Source organism: Phoenix dactylifera, chromosome 4, assembly GCF_009389715.1.
Source record: "Phoenix dactylifera cultivar Barhee BC4 chromosome 4, palm_55x_up_171113_PBpolish2nd_filt_p, whole genome shotgun sequence".
Taxonomy (NCBI): Eukaryota; Viridiplantae; Streptophyta; class Magnoliopsida; order Arecales; family Arecaceae; genus Phoenix; species Phoenix dactylifera.
Window position 1 is genome coordinate 11,830,276 of NC_052395.1, and position 21,299 is coordinate 11,851,574.

The window sequence follows — 21,299 nt, forward strand, 5'->3', positions numbered from 1 at the left end:
TTCCTTGCATCGTTTTTCTGCATGCATATGAAAAGGTTGAAGCTACCGTTTAATATGATAGATGATCATGATCAGACCGGCCCGGGATCTTAGGCGACCGCCATGAAAAGGTTGAAGCTACCGTTTAATATGATAGATGATCATGATCAGGGCCGGCCCGAGCCCTAGGCGACCAGGGCGGTCGCCTAAGGTCCCGGGCCAATGAAAGGCCCCCGGAAGGCTGACCAAAAGAAAGCAAAGGCCCCATATAAAATGGGATCTGGAGCTGGCTACGAGTCTTCCCCCTTGATGGAAAGGAGGTGGAGAGTTTCCTGGCCATGCAGAGGGGAAATTTGGAAAGTTGGGGACAGTAGTTTTGTTTTGGGGGGGGGGGGGGGGGGGGGGGAGAGAGAGAGGAGGGATTTGGTTGGCTTGATAGACGCCTGAAGCAACTCTTATCTTTCATCCCTTCTCTTTGATAGACGCCTGAAGCAACTCTTATCTTTCATCCCTTCTCTTTTTTGCTTTTGGTCTTGGTTTTCCTTCCCTCACATTACTCCTGATCCAGCTGGGCCATCGGGAAGAAAGATAGGGGGATAGGAGATGGACTTCTTGGAGGGTGGAGATTCTTTTAGTTTTCTCCTCTCGGTTTCTTCTCCCCTCTTAGGTGGTAGAGAGAGAAAAGGAGGGAGGGGGTTGAATGGCTGCTGGGAGATTGTGGGATGGGACTTTTATTAATTAGATAGAGTGAATTTCCCATAATAACCTTACTTTCTTATGGAGAGGTTTCTTTATAGACAAATTCTTTTATTTACCTTGATCATGAAGTGCCATGGGATGACCTTTTCCTATTCGGCTCTTGCTTGACATGATAAAAAGTATTGCCAAGCATTATCTCGATTATTTAATCAGTTTTATGGCCCTTCATTTAGAGTAATTACTTTTATGTGCTTTCCTTCAAGAATAATATTAAATTGAAAAGATTTCTTGTCTATCTTTGGTGGATTTATATATCTTTATTGAAATAGTATACTTGATAGCTATCTATTTTTATATATTTTTTTAAGTATTTTATATTTATTAAAAAAATTATTATTAAAAAAAAGGCTTCGTTCGTTGGATTCGCCTTACGCCCTAGAATGTATTGAGCCGCCCCTGATCATGATGCATGACAATGGTGATGTCACATGCATGGTTTGCATCACTATGCATGGATCGTTATGTACCTACATCATTCGTTATTGTCTTGTCCTAGAAAGTTCATCCTATCTTTTTGGTATGGAGATTGATTCCATAAAGCATACGGTTATCCTGAGTGCCCATAGTGTACGTAGCAAAGTGATCCAATGATTATCATCATGCCAAAAACTATCCATGATAGTTATTCTTGATACGATGTAAGATTGCAATGCTAGATCAATGCAAAGAATACGACTTCAAAATTTCTCTCCCTCAAAAACATGAAGCGTGTTGAATATGCCTTGAGTTTACATGCTCAAGGAAGACAAAAAGTGTTTTTTTTTTTTTTGCTTGGAATGGAGCAAGCGAAACTAGTAGAGCATAGTGCAATGATTAGTCAGCCGAGGGTGCAGAAGCGGAGTGCCAACTAGCTGGATTAACCTAATTATTATAGAACACTAGTTTAAGTCAAACTTGGCTTACTATATTATACATATCTCTTGTAACTCCAAAATACATGAGCAATTGAGTGTTCCAGATATCGAGTGTATTAGGAGCTAGAATTTGTGAAGAAATCTTTTCTTTGTTATATCCAGTTTTCTATGATGAAACTTGTTAGCTTAGCTGTAGCTGTAAACTAGCCGTTGGAGTATGTACCGTAGTTATAGCTGTAGATGACCTATACTGTAGCTGTACATGAGTTGTACACGATAACCATCTTCCCTTATAGAAGGAGGGCTATAGCTGTTTTTCAAGTAATAAGAAAAGAAGTTTACTTTCCTCCTTTCTCCACATCTCTTCTCCTTCTAACATAGTATCAGAGCCATAGAAATCCTGAAGCAATCTTTTTTTTTCTCTCCATCTCGTAGGCCACTGCCGGCCACTTCTTCTTCGGCGGCGGTGGTATCGCCGGGATCGTTGGGATCTGGCACGTGCTTCCTCTCATTGTGGCTTTCCATCAGAAGCCATACCTTTTCTTGTGGAGAACCGGCCTACCTTAGCAGTGCAAGGGCTTCCGCCGTCCGTCGCTGGAGGAGAAGCCCGTTTGACGTCAGGCGCCGGCTCCAGTCCGCTGCCAGTTGTAGAGGCAACCGGCTCTCTTTCGCTCTTTATTCCCCGGCTTCTTGGTCTCCTCTTTGGGAACGGTGGCCGTGAGCACTTCATTCTCCGGCTTCTTGGTCTTCTCCTTGGGAATGGTCGCCGTGAGCACTCCATTCTTCTCCTTGGTGACCTCTTCGTCTTCACGTTGTACGACAGCCGGAACCGCCACAAGAACTTGCCGCTGCACTGCCGCGTTGATCTTTTCCTCCTGACGTGATCTTGGGCGCCCGCAGCAGCACATCCCGTCGCAAAAGGTGACATAAAGCTGTTGCTCCCACCGCCCTGTACAGCAGCTTCTCGAGTCTCTGTAGGCGAAAGATCAAGGAGCCTTGGTCACGTCTTTCTGACACGCGAGACGTGACACAAAGCCATTTTGCCCAAGGTACATTCTTTTGCCCATCCTCATGTCCCAAGTAACAGAGGCAAATAGAAAAAAAAAATTGGTCATGATCTGAGAAGCGAGCTACAAGAAACGTAGCACAAATAGTCTCCATCACGTTTCTCCAAAAAAAAAAAAAAAAAAAAAAAAAAAAGAAGAGGGGAAGAGAGAAGTTGCTTAAGATTTCAATCATAGCTATGTCAACTGAGGTTACACGCCCTATTGAGGTTATTTTAGATGGGACCAATTATAATGTTTGGTCCCAACAAATATCTATTTTTTTTATTGGGCGGAGATTATGGAGATTTGTCATTGGAGACAAGAAGGCTCCTACACAGATTTCTACAGAGTCCGATGCTGATTTTGAAGAACGACGGGAAGAATGGGAGAGTACACACTGTAAGATTCTCTCTTGGTTCATTAATACATCTATGCCTTCTATTCAAACTCTTCTCCCCAAATTTCGAAATGCGAAGCTCGCATGGGAATTCTTGGCAAATCGCTATAACTGCTTGAGTGACTTGGCTCTCCAGTTTCAATTGGAGTCTAGGATTCACCAGTTGCGTCAAGCATCTGGTCAATCTATTCTTGACTTTCATTCACAGATTAGCAGTCTTTGGGACCAGCTTTCCCAGGCTGATCCTAATTTTACAGACGAGGACTCTGCCAAGAAGTTTCAGGAATATAGGGATCGTCGGCAATTTATTCAACTTATGATGGGCATTCGAGATGAATTTGAGAACACCAGGGCTTCTTTACTTCATCAATCTCCTCGGCCAACTATTGAGGTGGCCCTCATCGAGCTTATATCTGAGGAGACTCGCCAAGCTACTCGGCGAGGTGTTTCTACTGATATGGTTATGGCCACATCAGCTGGTATTTTACCCACTCCTCTTATTCATTCTGCTTCTGTTCCGGTAGTTGCAGCTACTCCTTCAAAGTCAGACAAGGGAAAGACTAGTAAATTTCAGAAACAGTGTTTTTATTGTGGCAAACTAGGCCATAAGATCTCAAAGTGCAGGAAGAAACAGGCTGACGAGAGAGCAGCTCAGAAAGCCCATACAGTCTCGCCATACCGGATTGCAGCTGCTGCGTCTACTGGATTGCCGGATTCTGCGTCTTCTTCTTCTTCTATGCCCACTTCATCTATTACTACAGCTGATATTGAGGCAATAGTCCATCAGGTTCTATCTCGCACTGCCCTCTCTACCATCTCAGGTAAACTTTCTTCCTGGTTTATTGACTCCGTCTGCTGTAGTTACATGTACCTAGTTCTAGTCCTATCCCATCAGTTGCTGCTGTATCCTCGAGTCTCTGGCATTCTCGATTAGGGCATGCCTCTCTATCTCGCGTTTAGTCTTTAGTTTCGAGTGGTCATTTAGGAAAAGTTCATTTTCAACCTTTTGATTGTGTCTCTTGTCAATTAGGAAAACAAAATGCTTTATCCTTTACTAAAAGTGTTTCTTTCTCCACTGCACCTTTTGACTTGGTACACTCTGATATTTGGGGACCTGCTCCTGTTCCAACTAAGGGAGGATCAAGATATTTTGTGATATTTATCGATGACTACTCACGGTATACATGGCTATATCTTTTACGTGATCGCTCTGAGTTGCTTGACATTTTTCGTGGCTTTCAGCAGATAATCAAAACCCAGTTTGGTCGGCCTATAAAAGTCTTTCGTAGTGACAACGCTATGAAGTATACCTCTACCTCATTTATGGAAGCACTTAAACAAGATGGAACCGTATCCCATCGGTCTTGCCCTTATACTTCTCAGCAAAATGGTCGTGCCGAATGAAAACATCGACATATCTTGGACACTGTCAGGTCTCTCCTTCTTTCTGCCGCATTACCTGAGTCCTTTTGGGGAGAGGCTGCTCTTACAGCAGTCTATACCATCAATCGGGTACCTTCTTCTACTATCTCAAATAAATCACCATATGAAGTTCTTCATGAAAAAGTCCCTGATTACTCTTTTCTAAAAGTTTTCGGTTGTGCTTGCTTTGTTCTCCTTCCTTCACATGAACATACCAAACTTGGACCATGCTCACGTCTTTGTTGTTTCCTTGGATATGGTATTGAACATAAAGGCTATCGATGTTATGACCCCATAGCCAAGCGACTTCGTATATCCCAACATGTTCAATTTTGGGAACACAAGATGTTTACTAGCATATCTCCACTCTTCACAGGTCCTCCTCAGTATTCCCCCATCTTCAATAGATCCACTGTTGATCTCTTTCCAGATTCCCCTTCTGATGCAGGTAATGAGAGCTCATCAGGTAATCTTTCTATGTCCGATTCCACAGAGTCTGGATCATCCACTGATCTGATCATCACAACCGGAACTTCCGAGCCTCTTCCTACTCTTCGCCGCTCTAATAGGGTAAGATCCACCCCGTCTCATCTTAATGATTATCACTGTTTTTATGCCCTTGCTACCTTCTATGAGCCTCGCAATTATCGCAAGGCTAGTTCTAATCCCCTTTAGCAGAAGGCCATGTCTAATGAACTCCAAGCTCTTCATGATACGCATACATGGGATCTGACTGAATTGCCTCCTGGAAAGACTGCAGTAGGATGTAAGTGGGTATATAAGAGCAAGACTCATGCTGATGGTTCAGTGGAACGTTACAAAGCCCGTCTTATGGCTCGAGGATTCACCCAGGAGTATGGTATTGACTATGAGGAAACTATTGCTCCAGTTGCACGTCTTACCACTTTTCGTTCCTTACTTGCAGTTGCAGCTGTTAAGCAATGGAAGATGCATCAGATGGACGTTAAGAACGCTTTCCTCAATGGTGACTTAGCTGATGAAGTGTATCTACAACCTCACCCAGGTCTTATTCATCCACATGGAAAAGTTTGTCATCTTCGAAAGGCGCTCTATGGCCTCAAGCAGTCTCCTCGAGCTTGGTTTTCCAAGTTCAGCTCAGTCCTCACTCAACAGGGCTTCACTCCTAGTGCATATGACTCTGCCCTATTTATTCGCCGATCCGAGGCTGGTATTGTTCTTCTCTTGCTATATGTGGATGATATGGTTATCACTGGAGATGACGTGTTAGGAATTCATACACTTCAGTAATTTCTTGGACAGCAATTTGAGATGAAGGATTTAGGATCTCTCAGCTACTTTTTTGGTCTCGAGGTGACATCCAGCTCCGATGGCTACTATCTTTCACAGGCTAAGTATGCTTCTGAGTTGATATCTCGTGCTAGGTTGACAGATAGCAAGATCGTGGATAGTCCTTTGGAAATAAATGTTAAGCTTCTTCTCACCGATGGTGAACCATTGACAGATGCAACTCTGTATCGGCAATTGGTTGGCAGTCTCATTTACCTGACCGTGACACGCCCTGATATTTCCTATGTAGTCACCCTGGTTAGTTAGTTTATACATGCCCCACACTCTACACACTATGCAGCAGTCCTACGTATCCTTCGGTACGTTAAGGGTACATTGTTTCATGGCCTTTATTTTTCAGCCCACTCCACTCTAGATATACAGGCCTACTCTGATGCTGATTGGGCAGGAGATCCTACAGATCGTCGCTCTACCACAGGTTATTGTTTCTTACTTGGGTCATCTCTTATCTCTTGGAAAAGCAAGAAGCAAACAGTTGTCTCTCGCTCCAGTACAGAGGCTGAGTATCGTGCTCTGGCAGATACTACCTCTGAGTTCTTATGGCTTCGATGGCTACTACATGATATGGGTGTTTCCTTGACTAGCTGTTCTCCCCTTCATTGTGATAATATGAGTGCCATGCAGATTGCTCGTAACGATGTATTTTATGAGCGAACAAAACATATTAAAGTAGATTGTCACTTCATTCGGCATCATATCAAGCAACGTACTATTTAGTTGATATATGTTGCTTCTGCGGATCAACTTGCTGATATCTTTACGAAGGTACATCCACCGGGGCGTCATCGTGATTTGGTTCGCAAACTCAAGTTAGCATCTTCGCTCCCATCTTGAGTTTGAGGGAGGATGTTAGCTTAGCTGTAGCTGTAAACTAGCCGTTGGAGCCTGTACTGTAGTTATAGCTGTAGATGACCAATACTGTAGCTGTAGCTGTACATGAGTTGTACACGAAAACCATCTTCCCTTATAAAAGGAGGGCTATAGCTGTTCTTCAAGTAATAAGAACAGAAGTTTACTTTCCTCCTTTCTCCACATCTCTTCTCCTTCTAACAAAACTTTTGCGTATTTCTACTCGTGAACATGGGTCGATAGATTGAACCATATTAATATTATGTGATCTTTTTTTATCTGTTTTTTCTTCTTATTTCATCATTTTCCCCCATCGCAGTAGGGTTCCTATAGAATGTCCATTTAATCCTTTATCAGAAATAAGATGCCTTGCACCATCAAAATATGATTCTGGAAGAGAGATTGTCGATGTGAATGGATACTCCAACTTGAATAAAGGATTTGACAGAGAAGCTTTCCTTGCAACGGTGACCTAATGATGGGAACCTAAGATTACCAAAACAGGCATGGCATGATTAAACCCTACATTGCATGGGTCTCAATACAACACTATTCTCGCATATTCTATCATGGGTCTCAATACAACACTATTCTCATATATTCTATCATTTTAAATTTGTCAAAAATAGTTTCTCACTCAACCTTTCCATCCTTTTCGGCCTTGCCGAGTTGCCGTCCCCCTTCATCTCTCTAATCCATGGGCTCTTAAGCTTCCACATAAAATGCCTTCTTCCTTGCATACATTGACCAAAGCCTACATGGTCATGAATCTTTTGTTGATATTCAATTTGTTTAACTATTCCGAAAATTTTTTTTAAAAAAAAGCCAAGCATGGGATTCAAACTAATCACGAGTCAAAATCTCGAATATTATAGCACAAACTTCCTTGTGATTCTTGGGCCTTCACCAATGATCCCATATTGTCATGTGTCCTTCAGTTCTATTTATGCTTTCGATTACCAGACGAGGCGGTTTCAAAGTCGTCCAAAGATTTCCAAGTCCAAGCTGGCCCAACGAGTCGGTTGGGTTCGGGTTAAGCGGTCAACAACGACCTGGTTCCGATCCGATCCTTTTTTTTTTTTTTTGGTTAAAACGGGTATTTCATACTATACGGGTATGGTACGAATATACTCAACAAAATTTGCAAACAAAAGGTTCTGGAATGCACCGGGCTAGTCATCCTCACCAATCTATAGGATGCCTCCTGAGTGGCTCGTAACATACACCACCACTCAGTCCATCGCCCCGTTAGCCTCATGATATACATGCATAGCCTGAAAAATAATCCTGTTTCTCACCATCAATCATATCTCATGGAGCAAAAAATGAACTTCTCCATCGCTATGAGGGCTCTTCCGGCTCTAGCTGATCACTGTGGCCGAATTGTCCTTCAGAAAGATGAAACTTATTTGAAGTATATGTCGCGCATACCATAATTCTATCTAAGCCGCCTGTAGCTTTGCTTGTAGGATCGAAATGTCGAAGATCTGGCAATCCCTACTGCTACCATGCAGGAGCTCGGACTCCCAATGACAAACTCTGCCCCTCTCCTAATGACTGAGCCATCAAAATTGTTTCGGCCGCTACGTTCCGAAGTCGGAGAGACATCAATCCATTCGCGTCGGTTATGCTCTGCCGTGCTCTTCTACGACGACGGGAATGGCCGCGGTTCTTCAGAGCTCCACCTCATCCGGCTTCGTGTCCCCTCGTCTCTCAACACCTCGAAGCACATTCTTCGGCCTCTCGAACACCAAACCTCTCTCCTTTTGGATTTCGCTTAGCCGGAGGAGCAGCAGCAGCGTTAGAAGGTTGGTTTCCAAAACCCTCTCGGCCAAGTACATCCGAGAAGATTATCTCGTGGTATCTCTACATACCCATCTCCTTTCTCTCCTCTGTTTCCACTCTTACTTCCTTTCTTACTGTTATTCTCTGGGTTTTGGCGAGTGTTGGGTTGGGGGTGGAGAGTAGAAGAAGGTGTCGGCGAAGGACGTGCAGGAGCTTGTGAGTGGGGAGAGGAGCGTTCCGCTCATCGTAGGTTTCTATGTTACTTGGTGTGGGCCGTATATTATAATGGTCCAGCAGCTCGAAATGGTGCATCTTTCTCTCCTTAATCTTCCTTTCCCCTCCTCTTGTTAGTTCTTTTTCGATATCGTGTCATGGAATATAGACAGTTTAACATACCAGTTCTTTTATTTTCCATTCGTGTCTCTTTTGCAAAAAGATGGATCCTTTAGAAGCAGAGATCTAAAATCAAACTTTTTTTTAATTATATGAGATGAAAGATGGCAGGAATCCCATCCAGATGAAAGAAAGTCATATTTGTGGGAAAGAAGTTCATTTTTTTTTGAATTTCCAATGCTTCATAATACGGTAACCGAATGGTGAAAAAATGTGAAGTTCGGGTATAAGTTGTTGGTGATTAGAGCAGTTGTTTTGGAGGCACATTTTGACACGGAGTAAATGGAGATTTTGGTCAAACTTCATAATGCATGCCAACTGTTTGATTTTTGGTTTGTCTATCATTTTGTGCTTGATCTTACATTTGAAAGAAAAATATATTTCAAATGAACGATTGAGATCATGGAAACTGCTCTGGCTCCTTGGTTACAGTTGACGGATGCATTTTCTGATTCACTGTGCTGGAAAGTGTTTATATCTGGGGAACGTGGCATTGCTTTTACTAAGTGCAATTTGCAAGCAGTATAAGAGGCATTTTCTTTTCCTTGTTAAGAAGCATGAGATCTCAGTATCTGAACTAACAAAACTTGTAAGTAGTTGCAATTTGGAATCGGTGCATTGGAACAATGTTTTCAAGAGACTTTTACTCACCACATTATTGTATGTTCATAGTAGATATTGTTTGAGTAAAGACATTTAGTCATAAAACGATGTATGAGGAAAAAGAATCCAAAGACAAGTACCCATTAGGTAAGTCTAGGATAATTAATCTAAAATCAGTTACTTAGGAAGAATTCTTTCCTATCAAAGCTAATAGTTATTCAGATGCAACTCGTGTCTCATAACACGAAACCAACCGTAACTTTTTTAATCTGTTATTTTAGCTTCGTTATAGAAAAATAATTGAAGAAAATTGAAGTAACAACATTGGTTCATAAACTGCTAAGTCAAATTGATAACATTTCAAAAATCTAATATGTTTGAATGAAAATAAATCATTTTTCCAGGATTTACACAATTGAATAGACTCTGTGTAGAACAGACGACACAGAGAATACAAAACTAGGAGCAAATGTCATTCAAAGTGCCATTACAACAGTGATCAGTATTTTTGACATCAAAACATATTAAGCACCCCAAAAAATTCTACTAATAGTATTTCCAGGCACTCTTGTTGCATGTAACATAGGTTAGGAATTCTGGAACTTTCATTGATTGGTGAATTGGTGGATCCATTTGGAACTCTGTTAGAAATATTACCAGAATGAAACTTCTTTCTTCTACTTCAAATACTTCACATTAACCTTAGTTTTTTTTTTTTTTTTTTTTTTTTTTTTTTTTTTTTTTGGCTAAAGCGGGCGATTCATACATTAACCTTAGTTTGAAACTGAAAAAAATCATTCGCTTAATAAGTTGTGAGAAAGATTCACCATGGACAAAGAAATGCACTATTTGTATTATATCAAGCAATACATGGAGTCACTCCTGATAGAAAATAGGGAATGCACGTTCTTTTGTTGTTCAATAATTTAATCAAGCCATTCTCCTAAAGGGTCATGAAGACGATCCACAATATCATCTTTCTTTCCGTTCATCTTTGTGAAATGTGCTGATGGTACCAAGCTTTCTACCCTTTGCCACTTTGAGGAATCTTTGAGGATATATGCAGTATTATGTTTCACTTCTTCAGTTATGGGGATTTTGATCTGTCTCCATGAAAGCTTTTCCTTGTTCAAGATTTCATCTAGCTCCTTTTTGCAGGATGTTGTTTCCTTCATTCATTTTTGAGTTAGAAAATTGATTCTGTGTTTTGTTGATTTAAACTAGGACTCTAGGCATCTTTGCTATACAATATTTGCTTCCTTTCTAAGAAACAGAGTTCAAGCAATGGTTGTGTCAGTCACAAACTCAAACCCATCATGGATAGACGTACTATTTTGCCACCATCTAAGCACACTGGATGTTCAGCCACGTATTTTCAAAAGAAAGGAATTTTGCCTCTCTGACTTTAAGTCATATGCAGGACTCGTGACTCATGAATAGAAATCTGTTAAGAGATTGCCGAGGACAGTGTGTGGGATTCCCAAACTCCAGAGACAGACTTTGTCTTATTGGCTAACAAGAAGAAGCTCTGTAGTTGGATAAGCTAGAGTATCGAAGTCCAAAGAGAGAGAGAAATGGGGGGCGGTGCTAGAGGGAGAGAGAGTTCAATGATGATGGCCACCTTTCTGATAACCTCATAAAAAAATGTCCCTCTTTTGTCTCACATGTATTTTCCTTTATCTCTAGTAATTGAAGTCCTTGGCCAAAAGCACTGGGAAGAAAACTAAGAAAAACACCAACCCTTTTAACTGACAAAAGAATCAAAGGATTATGAAGCTTCATATAGAAAGGCACTTTAGCTTTTTTAAAAATTATTCTTAGTGAACTTTAACAACTAATTTCATGTACTAAAGTATGGAAGTTTAACACTTTCCTAGTCAAAATAAAATTTGAAATATCATAAAACCTTCAATTTATTATAAATTCCTAAATTGGGAATCTTAATGCCGCTAGGGGGAATCCTATGAACTATTTCTATTTGCAGAAGGAATCCTATACATTGGGGGGAAAAGGAAATTCATAGGTGGAGAACTCTTTTATGAAGGACATCTACATTGATTCCTAAAACACTCCCAGGGTGGTACAAAAATCATAGAATGGTTGATTCAATGTTGATGTTGCTGTAAGAGTGACGTAGGAGAAGCGGGTTGAGGCGAGCACGTCGCCTTCGATGAAGGATGGAAGAGGAAAAGCAAGCACGTTGCTTTCTTGTGATTACACCAAAAGAAAATTTGTGGAACAATTTTATTACTGAAAACTTCGATGAATCCAATACAAAGGAGTGGGGCCTTTATATAATAAGGGCGAGCCACAAAGACAAGAAAAATAAAGCAAAATTTTAGGGCAATAATTCTAAAAATGCTGAAAAGATTCAATGGATTGGTTGAAGCAAAATTTTAGGACAATAATTTTAAAAAATGTTGAAAAGATTTAATGAGTTGGTTGGCCTTTCTGTCTTTGGCTGGATTTTCCAAACTAGATGCGGCTAAGATTGCGGGTAGGAGCTTTGGAGTGGACACCTTAGTTGGCCTTTCCTTCTTTGGCTGGATTTTTCAAATTAGGTGCGGTTGAGATCGCGGGTAGGAGCTTTGGAGTGGACGCCTTGGTTGGCCTTTCCTCCTTTGGCTGGATTTTTCAAATTAGGTGCGGCTGAGATCGTGGTAGGAGATTTGGAGTGGATGCCTGCGTCAGGGCCTCCCTCCTGTGAAGAACTCGACCTCAAGTTCAATTGAGTGATGTTTGATCCTTGGTACTCGTATAAGTCCTTCACATTAAATGTTCGGAAGATATGCAAATCATCAGGAAGGTCCACGATGTAGGCGTTGTCGTTGATTTTGCAAAGAACTTTGCAGGGTCCAATCTTCTTTAGCTTTATCTTGTTGTAGGTGCCTATTGGAAAGCGTTCTTTTCGTAGGTGTGCTATGACGAGATCACCTTCATTAAAAGTTTTGATTCGTCGATGCTGATCTACGTCGTGCTTGTATTTGGCATTTACCTCCTCAATCTTTTCCTTTACCTCGGAGTGCATGGAGGAGAGTTTTTCAATCATGTGGTCAACAGAGACGTTCATCCCTAGGAGCTTTGAGAGGAAAACCAAATCGAGAGTATGACTCGGCACGCGACCGTACACAATCTCAAAAAGAGTCTTCCTGGTCGATCTGTTGAGCATGTTGTTGTATGCGAACTCTACTTGGGCTAGTGCTTGGTCTCACTGCTTTGGTCTCTCTCCTGCAATACAACGGAGGATATTGTTACCTAGGGTTCGGTTGGTTACCATCGTTTAACCGTCCGTCTGCGGGTGGCACGTGCTAGTGTACTGGATGGTGGTGTTGAGTCGTTGCCATAGTGTCCAGCTTCTGTCCTTCTTGGGGGTCAGCAGTGCTGGTACCGCGCAAGGGCTCATGCTTTTGCGAACTAGTTCCTTGCGGATCAAATTCTTTATCTGGTTCTGCAAGATCTCGTGCTCCTTGGGGCTTATCTGGTGGTGTCGAAGGTTTGGGAGGCTAGCACTGGGTATGAGATCGATTTGGTGTTGAATGTCTCGCATGAGAGGAATCCGTTAGGTAACTCCTCGGGCATGATGTCCTTGAAGTCTTGGAGTAGGGGGTGCACATCTTTTGGAAACTCCACCCGTTTGGCCTCCTCTTCTTTAATCACAAGGGTATAGATTTTTTCAGTGTCTTTCAGATCACTTTCAAAATTATTAGTAACTAGGAAGGATCGTCCCTCTACTCGAAAAGGCTTGGGACGAGTTTCTTCTCGTATAGGTCCAAGGACAATCTTATGCTTATTTTTGGTGAAGGCAAAAGTATTGTCTCGACCCCTATGGATAGTGTTTACATCGAACTGCCAAGGTCTGCCTAGTAGAATATGGCAGACGTTCATATCCACTATATCACATAATATCTCTCATCTTCATAATATTTTCCAATAGAAAAGAGAACTCTATAGTGCAAGGTTACCTTGATTTCACTAATGTCTTTAAGCCACCCGATTTTGTAGGGTGTCGGGTGTGTCTCTGTAGGGAGTTGGAGTATCTCCACCATGTACTTGGAAGCAATGTTTTCACTACTTCCGCCGTCGATGATGAGGGCGCATACCTTCTGATTGACGGTGCATCTAGTTCGGAAGATGCGATGCCGCTGGGAGTCAAGTTTCTGGCATGGTGCGTACATCAATCGTTGCACCGCGGGGAGAGAGCTTCCCCCTCATCCTCGTAGGTGATGGCCTCGTCATCGTAGCCCTCCTTGTTTAATGCATCGTCATGTTCCTCGTTAATGTCGTCGGCTTCAGCGAGATTGGTCATCGCCGAGCTACTATTGGTATAGTGTCCAATCCCAACCATGGTGCACGTAAGCTTAGAAAAGCAGGACAAAGCCGGTGGTTAGGCAGACGCCCCATTGTTCGTGGTGTTGCAATGAATCCAATGGATCATCCGCGTTCAGTTCGGGCATCATTCCCGACGATGCCCTTCACTTCACTTACCTTACAGAGGAGTTAGTTCGGTCAATCGCGATTTTTTGCTCCGCGCATTGGAGGAACTCGGATTTCATCACAGGTGAATATCTTGGATCAAGGAATGCCCCTGACGTTTTCGAGGTCCGGGTGCTCAACTTGACTTTAGAAGTAGCTCGTTTTGGGCATTGGTTGGATAGGTGTCCTGGTTGATTGCACCGGTAGCATTTGGTTCCTCGTGATGGAGCATACGGGTTGGTGGAAGGAACCTGTGTTGCGTTGTTTCCTTCGGTTGACTTGAATTGGTGATTGCCAGCCTCCTTGTTCACAACGGGTGAGGCCTCTCGAAGAGGAGCCTTTTCTTTGTTTGGGGTGAGCTCGCTTGTTAAAGTGGTTGGGGCAAGGTCCGCCGTACCGGTACCGGTCGGCGGACCGGTGGCGTCCCGGACCGGTACGAAACCGATCCCGTATCGGTCCTTACCGGTGGCGTACCGATCCGAACCGGTGGCGTACCGGTCCGAACCGGTCCGAACCGGTCCCGTACCGGTCCCGTACTGGTTCTTCAACAATAAATTACCGGTACCGGATTTCACGCTGATCCGGTACCGGTCTCAGGCCGGACCGGTACATACCGGCCCGTACCGGCCGATACGGACCGGTACGGCAAACCATGGGTTGGGGCGCCTCATCCGTAGGCGGGGCCCTTTTGAGTAGCCCGCTTCAACTGCTTTTCGGCCATTGTAGCTAGTTGGACCGCGTCGTGGAGACTGTAGACCAGTTGGAGGTAGACCCTATCATGGATAGGAAGTCGGAGTCCCTCGAACCGAGCAACTTGTTGCGCTTCTGTCTCCTCCAAGTTGTTGCGAGCAGAGAGCCTGTAGAAGTCGGCGGTGTAGTCATTGACGGACCATGATCCTTGTCGGCAATTTTGATATTGCTGGAAAAGGATTTGATCATAGTCAAGGGGAAGGAATTGGGCTTGCAGCATCTTCTTCATTCGTGGCCAGGAATGTATGGGTCCTTTGCCTTATCGCGTACGGAAGATTTGTAGTTGCTCTCACCATATCGAAGCGCCTCCTTTAAGCTTGTAAGCTACAAGCTTGACCTTTTTTTCGTCCGGGGTCTCCATGTGGTCGAAGAAGCGTTTGACCTTCGCGAGCCAATCAAGAGAGTCCTCGATGTGTAGATGGCCATTGAAGGGTAGGAGATCTACCTTCATGCGGTAGTCCCTCTCATTGCGGCCTCCATAGCGGTCACCACCTCCGTACGGGTTGCTGCCACCATAGCAGTTGGTTCCACCCCCGAAGCGGTTTTCACCACTGTAGGGATTGTGTAGGGGTTCCTTATCGCTAGAGGAGTTGTCGTAGGGTGTGCGCGGAGGAGGACGAGCTGTGGGCCTAGGGCGAAGTAGGCCAAGAGGAGGAAGGGAAGGTTCGTCTCGTTCTCTGCATCCAACATTAGGAGTTGGATCCTCGTGACGAACTTGCCTTCTGGCATTAGGAGCAAGTGCTAGAGTAGAGCCGTCATCATGGTTTTGGGCAAGTCCAAGGGCTTGGGTTATCATCACCAAAGCTTTTTGGATCTTTTCTAAATCTTGTTGCATCTTTCGTTGACCCGCACCAAGGGTTTCAACAGCTAGCACTCCAGGAGCACCGTCCGCGGAGTTGGAGCCCCCAATCCGTTGGTGGCACCGGCCATTGGAGGAAGAGTGCCTTGCTCTGATACCACTTGATGTAGGAGAAGCGGGTCGAGGCGAGCACATCGCCTTCGATGAAGGATGGAAGAGGAAGAGCAAGCACGTTGCTCTCTTGTGATCACATCAAAAGAAAATTTGTGAAACAATTTTATTACTCAAAACATTAATGAATTCAATATAAGGAAGTGGGGCCTTTATATAATAAGGGCGAGCCATACATAAGTAGAAAGACAAAGAAAATAAAGCAAAATTTTAGGGCAATAATTCTAAAAATGTTGAAAAGATTCAATGTGTTGGCTGCAGCAAAATTTTAGGGCAATAATTCTAAAAAAATGCTGAAAAGATTCAATGGGTTGGTTGGCCTTTCCATCTTTGGCTGGATTCTCCAAACTACGTGTGGCCGAGATCACGGGTAGGAGATTTGGAGAGGACGCCTTGGTTGGCCTCCTCTTCTTTGGCTGGATTCTCCAAACTAGGTGCGGCTGAGATCGCAGGTAGGAGATTTGGAGTAGACGCCTTGGTTGGCCTTCCTCTTTTGGCTGGATTCTCCAAACTAGGTGCGACTGAGATCGTGATAGGAGATTTGGAGTGGACGCCTGCGTCAAAGAGGCAAACTATCTTCCTGCAATAATATGTTTCATTCAATACACAATTCTTCTTGTTCTTTTACTCAAACTGGAGAGCATGAGCAAAGCAATTCGTACGGCTGACAGCCTTTGTCTAATTGCTGTCCTTTCTCCTTCTCTTCATGGTTGGGTTAAGTGGGAAGCGAGAACTTTCATGGTGCTTTTTCCAGTATAATCTTGCTCTTGTTCAATCATTGGTGCTTGAAAGATATGGCTGCTACAAGTTTTAAATAGATGAACAAATAGTTCTACCATGTGGAAAAACAGCTGACCGCCTATCTCTTCCTTTCTCTTCTGAATTATGTTTTTCCCTCTCTTTGGTTCTTCTAGGAGTAGATAAAAGGGAATGTAGAAATATCATATGACCTCCCATGAGCTAGTGTAGCATGGTAATATTCTCCTCTGGCTAGATCCTAGCTGCTGGAATCTTTTACCTTGGGTGCCACACCTACTTCAGAATCTCTTTGCAATCTTCTTCTTGCACATATTTCATATTCAGAAATTAAACAAGCACAAAACATCAGATATCCTGACTTCCCATATTTTATTTCACTAATGCTACTAAACACTGGCATTATTTTGCGATCTTAGTGAGGAGCCTTTTCTGATTTATTGACAGAAGAAGTGCAATATGTAAATGATATGCCCGAATCCATACTTCATCTTGTCAGCATTTCCTTATCTACAGATGGAAATTATTCAAGATATGATGGCTAGCATTAAAAATTCTATATGAATGTCGCTTCTTTCTTACTTCTTAATAAAATATACTTATTTGATGAGATATGGAATATTGTTAGCTTTATTTATTTCTTAGTTGCACTTGTACTTCTGCAAGTAAGACATGCATATGTGTTTCAATAGATGCTTTCATTGTTGTCCTTGTTGCTGTTGATGTTTCTTATTATTGTTGTTTTTGATTGATGTTGCTGTCAATTGATGATGATTTTAGTTGTTGGGTAAACCGAGCTGAATCCTTTATATGGAAAAAAGTCAGAGAGAAAAAATTATCAACCATCCGCAAACCTGTATAGGCTGTCAATGGGCCGGGCTGGCCTGAGCAGCCTGAAGACCTGACCTTGAAAAAACCAGGATCAGGCTGGAAATTTAGGTCAAAAGTCCAATTTAGCCAATTTTTAGCAAGCCTGGTTAATTTTGGCCTGCCCCAGGTTGGGGCTTTGACAGAAAAATGAATAGGGGCCTCTTTCGAGCCCTTCCCAGCCCAAAAGTTTACTGGTTCACGTTGGGCTGGGGCCTGGTACCCTTAGGCCAGGCTTGGGTCTCAAGTTTATAACCTGTGTTTGTTTCGGGTCTAGGCCCGACCCTACCCATTGACACGCTGAAATCAGTATCTTGTATTGAAGATGCTGCATCTGCTGTGAGTTTTATCTCACTCTTGTTCCTGCTCATGCACATTCTCCATTATGCTTCAACTCCTTCATTAGTCACTCACCAGCGTTAGTTATACTCAGACTTTGTATTATGTTGTCTTATTTCAGTCAGCTACTAGGTTCTTTAAAATTTAACCACCATGTCAGTTTGCTTAGACAATTCTGCAGTATAGTTGCTTTCGAGCTTTCTCTGGAGCACCACTTTCCAATTTTCACACGCACTTGACCCCCACTGCTACTGATGCAAGTTACCCACTTCCAAGATACAAATCTTCGATTTAGGAAAGGTTCGATGGTGAAATATCCAAACAACTGCTGAATGCTGATTATGCCCATAACGAGATCCATAATGCCACTCTTGATGAGCCATTTTTCATGCTACTCTTCCAAGTGAGTAAATTTCATCCCAATTTTCTATGTTCTTCTGGTGAGCGGGTGTGTAAATGTGCATATTCACGAATGCAAGCGTATTCCTGTACCAGTAATGTTCTTTTTAGCAAGTACACCACATTTGTAAAACATTAGAAAGTTTCGCTTTCTGTGTCATTTTAGCATTCTACATCTGTGGATATAAATTTTTGGATGAGTCATTTGCACTGATATCATGGTTTCTGTCTTCAGCAAGCATTCTGAAGCTGTCATTCAGTTCTTATTGCACGCTGAGAGGTGTTTTACAAACATCTGCTGGAAACAATACGAGCAGGCTTTTTCTATTAGTTTTAACATTTCTTCATATATACCCAATTCTCTGCATTATGTGCGCATTGCTCAATATTAGCTTGACCAGCTGGCTACTGGAACTTCTTTTTGAAAAAAAGCTTGCTGTTGGTACTGCATCTCTATCAGTTTGACAGCACAAACTAACTTTTGGGTCTTCTAATGTGTTGGACATTAGGAACACTTCACGATGCTCTTGACACTTCATACCATCAAATCATCATGCCATCATCCTGACGTGCTTACTTTTGGCACTTCCGTGTGCAAGCTATTAAGTCTAACATAACAGTTTGCAATCATTTTATTAAATTTTATGAACTTGAGGAGCATAGATTTAGCTGATTTCATTAAATTAAGCATATATGTGGCAATTTTTCTTCTAAGATGAGCACAATTTCATAGAGAATTTAATATGAAATTCTTATGGGCTGATATCCACAGCGACTATTTTGCAGCTTGCTGTGGAGTATGAGAGCAATGCACTGTTTGTCAAGGTGGACACTGATGATGAATATGAATTTGCACGAGCAGGTATACAATAGCGGCCTGTGAAAATGATAAAATTTTCATCCAGAGACTCTTGAATCTTAGCATCTTCTTACTATATACTGCCCTTCTTATTTTTTCAAAATATGAACTGTAACAGGTTCGGGGACTACCAACATTGTATTTTATCAGCCGAGATCCAAACAAGGATGCAATTCGAACTGAGGGGCTTCTCCCATCAGAGATGATTAAAAACATCATTGATAATGAAATGCGAGAAGAATATCTTGAAGGCTTGTTGGTGTTGTAGCTGTTTTCACCTTGGAGTTGTATGATGGTCATCTCTGCTTAAAGATCATTTTCATGCTATTGTGGTGATACAGTAGGTGCAACTCCAGAACTACTTTTATGACCTAAGGTGACCTGGCATCCTCAATATATGTAGTAGAGATTAATAAGCCTGTTCTTTTAGTGATTTTTTTCCCTCGAACTACAGTCAGGTGAAATGGTAAATAAAAAAATGTGGTGAAACCAGCTACAGCTTAGAAGACTATTAGTGCTATGAGATTCTGTAATGGCTCAATCGATGAAGAAAGCCATGGTAATGGACAAAGATACAGGATGCGGCTTTTGTCCTTTGACTAGAGCATTGTGCATGTTCTGTTGTATTTAACTGTTTTTTTATTGGTTTATTCTTGAAGATTCGAAACAGCTGATGTACATCCCAACTAAGATGAGAGACAATAATTTCTATATAATGCCGATCCAGGCTTGACCATGATAGTCCTTTAGATTTTAAATCTGTGAAACTCAACACTGTTGTCTAATTTTATGCCGTCTCTGAGATCTGTTTAGCACATAGTTCGCCGTACTGGCTCGAACCGGACGGTAGCTACGATACCAAGCGTACCGAAGATGATTTACAATTCTGATACCAGTTGCCTAATTCAAGGTTTGCCGCAAAGAAAAAGAGGGACTGTACTTTCTTTTTTTCTCTTTTGGATAAAGAAAAGAAGACCGGAGCTTTGGAGGATTCTCCACTAAGGAAATCAAAAACCACTTTGACGACAACATCTTTCTCTGGCTCCAATGAGCATCTGAAATGGGGACGTAGCGCCAAGTGGAAGAGCTGCTTTAGACACGCAAAGGCAGCTTGTTCGATCTCCTTTACCGAAGGGATATATGCAGCTCCTAACAAAATGTATTAAGGTGGGCATGTCATATCATGTACAGGAGCATCTTTGTACATGCAAAAGGCGGCTTTAGTTACCTTTCCCTTTGTCAATCCAATAATCACTCAATCACCAAAGTAGTATGGTAGCTCCTGACCTAATTACCAAATTAAAAAGGAGGGCTCCAAACAGAACGTATAACAGTAGGTTGAACGTCATGTCTGGGAGCATATTTAGACATGCAAAAAAAAATAGCTTCTTTGATGTCTTTTGTCCTGGGGCACTTCAAATAATTACTTGGCCCCCCAAATGATATGGTCCCCTGGTTGAAAGACGAGCTCGAATGGCCGAAGTCAGTGGCGTTTCTACTTCAGTTGTTTGTTTCTCTGGGTAGAAACTTAAATTGTTTGCTGCTGCTCTTCTAAAAGTTTCTTCCATAAAATCTGAGTGCAAAATAAAATGTTTTAATAACATTGACTGCAAAATTTATGGGTTTCCTATTGCTACTAATGCTGGCTACCCAGTTCCCAGGAACAGTTTCTCAATGATTTAGTATACAAACAACTGCTGAATGCTGATTATGCCCATAATGAGATCCATAATGCCACTTTTGATGAGCCATGTTTCATGCAACTCGTCCAAGTGAGTAAATAACATATCAATTTTCTATGTTCTTCCGGCGAGCAGGATGTGTGAATGTGTGAGTGTGTTCATGAACACAAGCATATGCCCGTATTTGTAGAGTTCTTTTTAGCAAATACACGACATTTCTGAAACTTTAGAAAGTTTCACCTTCTGCAACAATTCAGCATTCTACATCCGTGAATATCAATTTCTGATCCGTCATTTGCACTCATATCATGCTTGTCTTCAACAAGCATTCTGAACCTGTCATTCAGTTCTCATTGCGTGCTGAAAGGTACTGTATTAACATCTGCTGTGAACTATGCGAGCAAGATTTCTCCAGTAATTTCACTATTTTTTTCATATAAAAATCCAATTTTCTGCATTATTTGCACCAAGCCTACTATTACCTTAACCAGCTGTCTGCTGGAAACCTTTTTTTTTGTTTTTTTTTTGAGAAAAAGCTTGCTGTTGGTGCAGCATCTCTATCAGATTGACTACACTAACCAATATTTGGGTCTTCTTGGATGCTAAGAATATCTCATACTACTCGGCATTTCATACCATCAAATCATCATGTCATCAGCATTATGCACTTCATACCATCAAATCATCATGCCATCATCATTTCGTGTTTACATTCAGCACTTTTATATGAAAGTTATCAAGTCTAATATAGTTGTATTCGTTTTATCGATTTAATGAAGTTAAGGAGC

General features: G+C 42.1%; 1 protein-coding gene across 6 annotated transcripts; it reads left to right on the top strand.

The window, feature by feature from the left end:
• Positions 1–8,091: 8,091 nt before the first annotated feature.
• LOC103722352 (thioredoxin-like protein CITRX, chloroplastic) lies at positions 8,092–19,570 on the top strand. 6 transcript variants are annotated; one of them, XM_039125557.1, is made up of 4 exons: positions 8,092–8,443; positions 8,580–8,726; positions 18,743–18,832; positions 18,948–19,570. In XM_039125557.1, the coding sequence occupies exons 1-4, from the start codon at positions 8,263–8,265 to the stop codon at positions 19,010–19,012; spliced, it is 483 nt and encodes a 160-aa protein (XP_038981485.1). In that variant the 5' UTR covers positions 8,092–8,262; the 3' UTR covers positions 19,013–19,570. The 6 variants fall into 6 exon arrangements, 3 of the variants coding, with proteins under 3 accessions (XP_038981485.1, XP_038981486.1, XP_017701966.2); XR_003388581.2 differs by having other exon boundaries at positions 8,093–8,495; positions 18,757–18,832; XM_039125558.1 differs by lacking the exon at positions 8,580–8,726 and having other exon boundaries at positions 8,092–8,495; positions 18,757–18,832.
• The last annotated feature ends 1,729 nt before the right edge of the window (positions 19,571–21,299 follow it).

What these genes read in the sequence shown, in the direction of transcription:
- LOC103722352 (XM_039125557.1), top strand. Translation starts at nt 8,263, where the DNA reads ATGCTCTGCCGTGCTCTTCTACGACGACGGGAATGGCCGCGGTTCTTC. An exon ending in TGGTCCAGCAGCTCGAAATG is followed by an intron (nt 8,727 to 18,742) that starts GTGCATCTTTCT and finishes TGATATCCACAG; the next exon opens with CGACTATTTTGCAGCTTGCT. An exon ending in ATATGAATTTGCACGAGCAG is followed by an intron (nt 18,833 to 18,947) that starts GTATACAATAGC and finishes GAACTGTAACAG; the next exon opens with GTTCGGGGACTACCAACATT.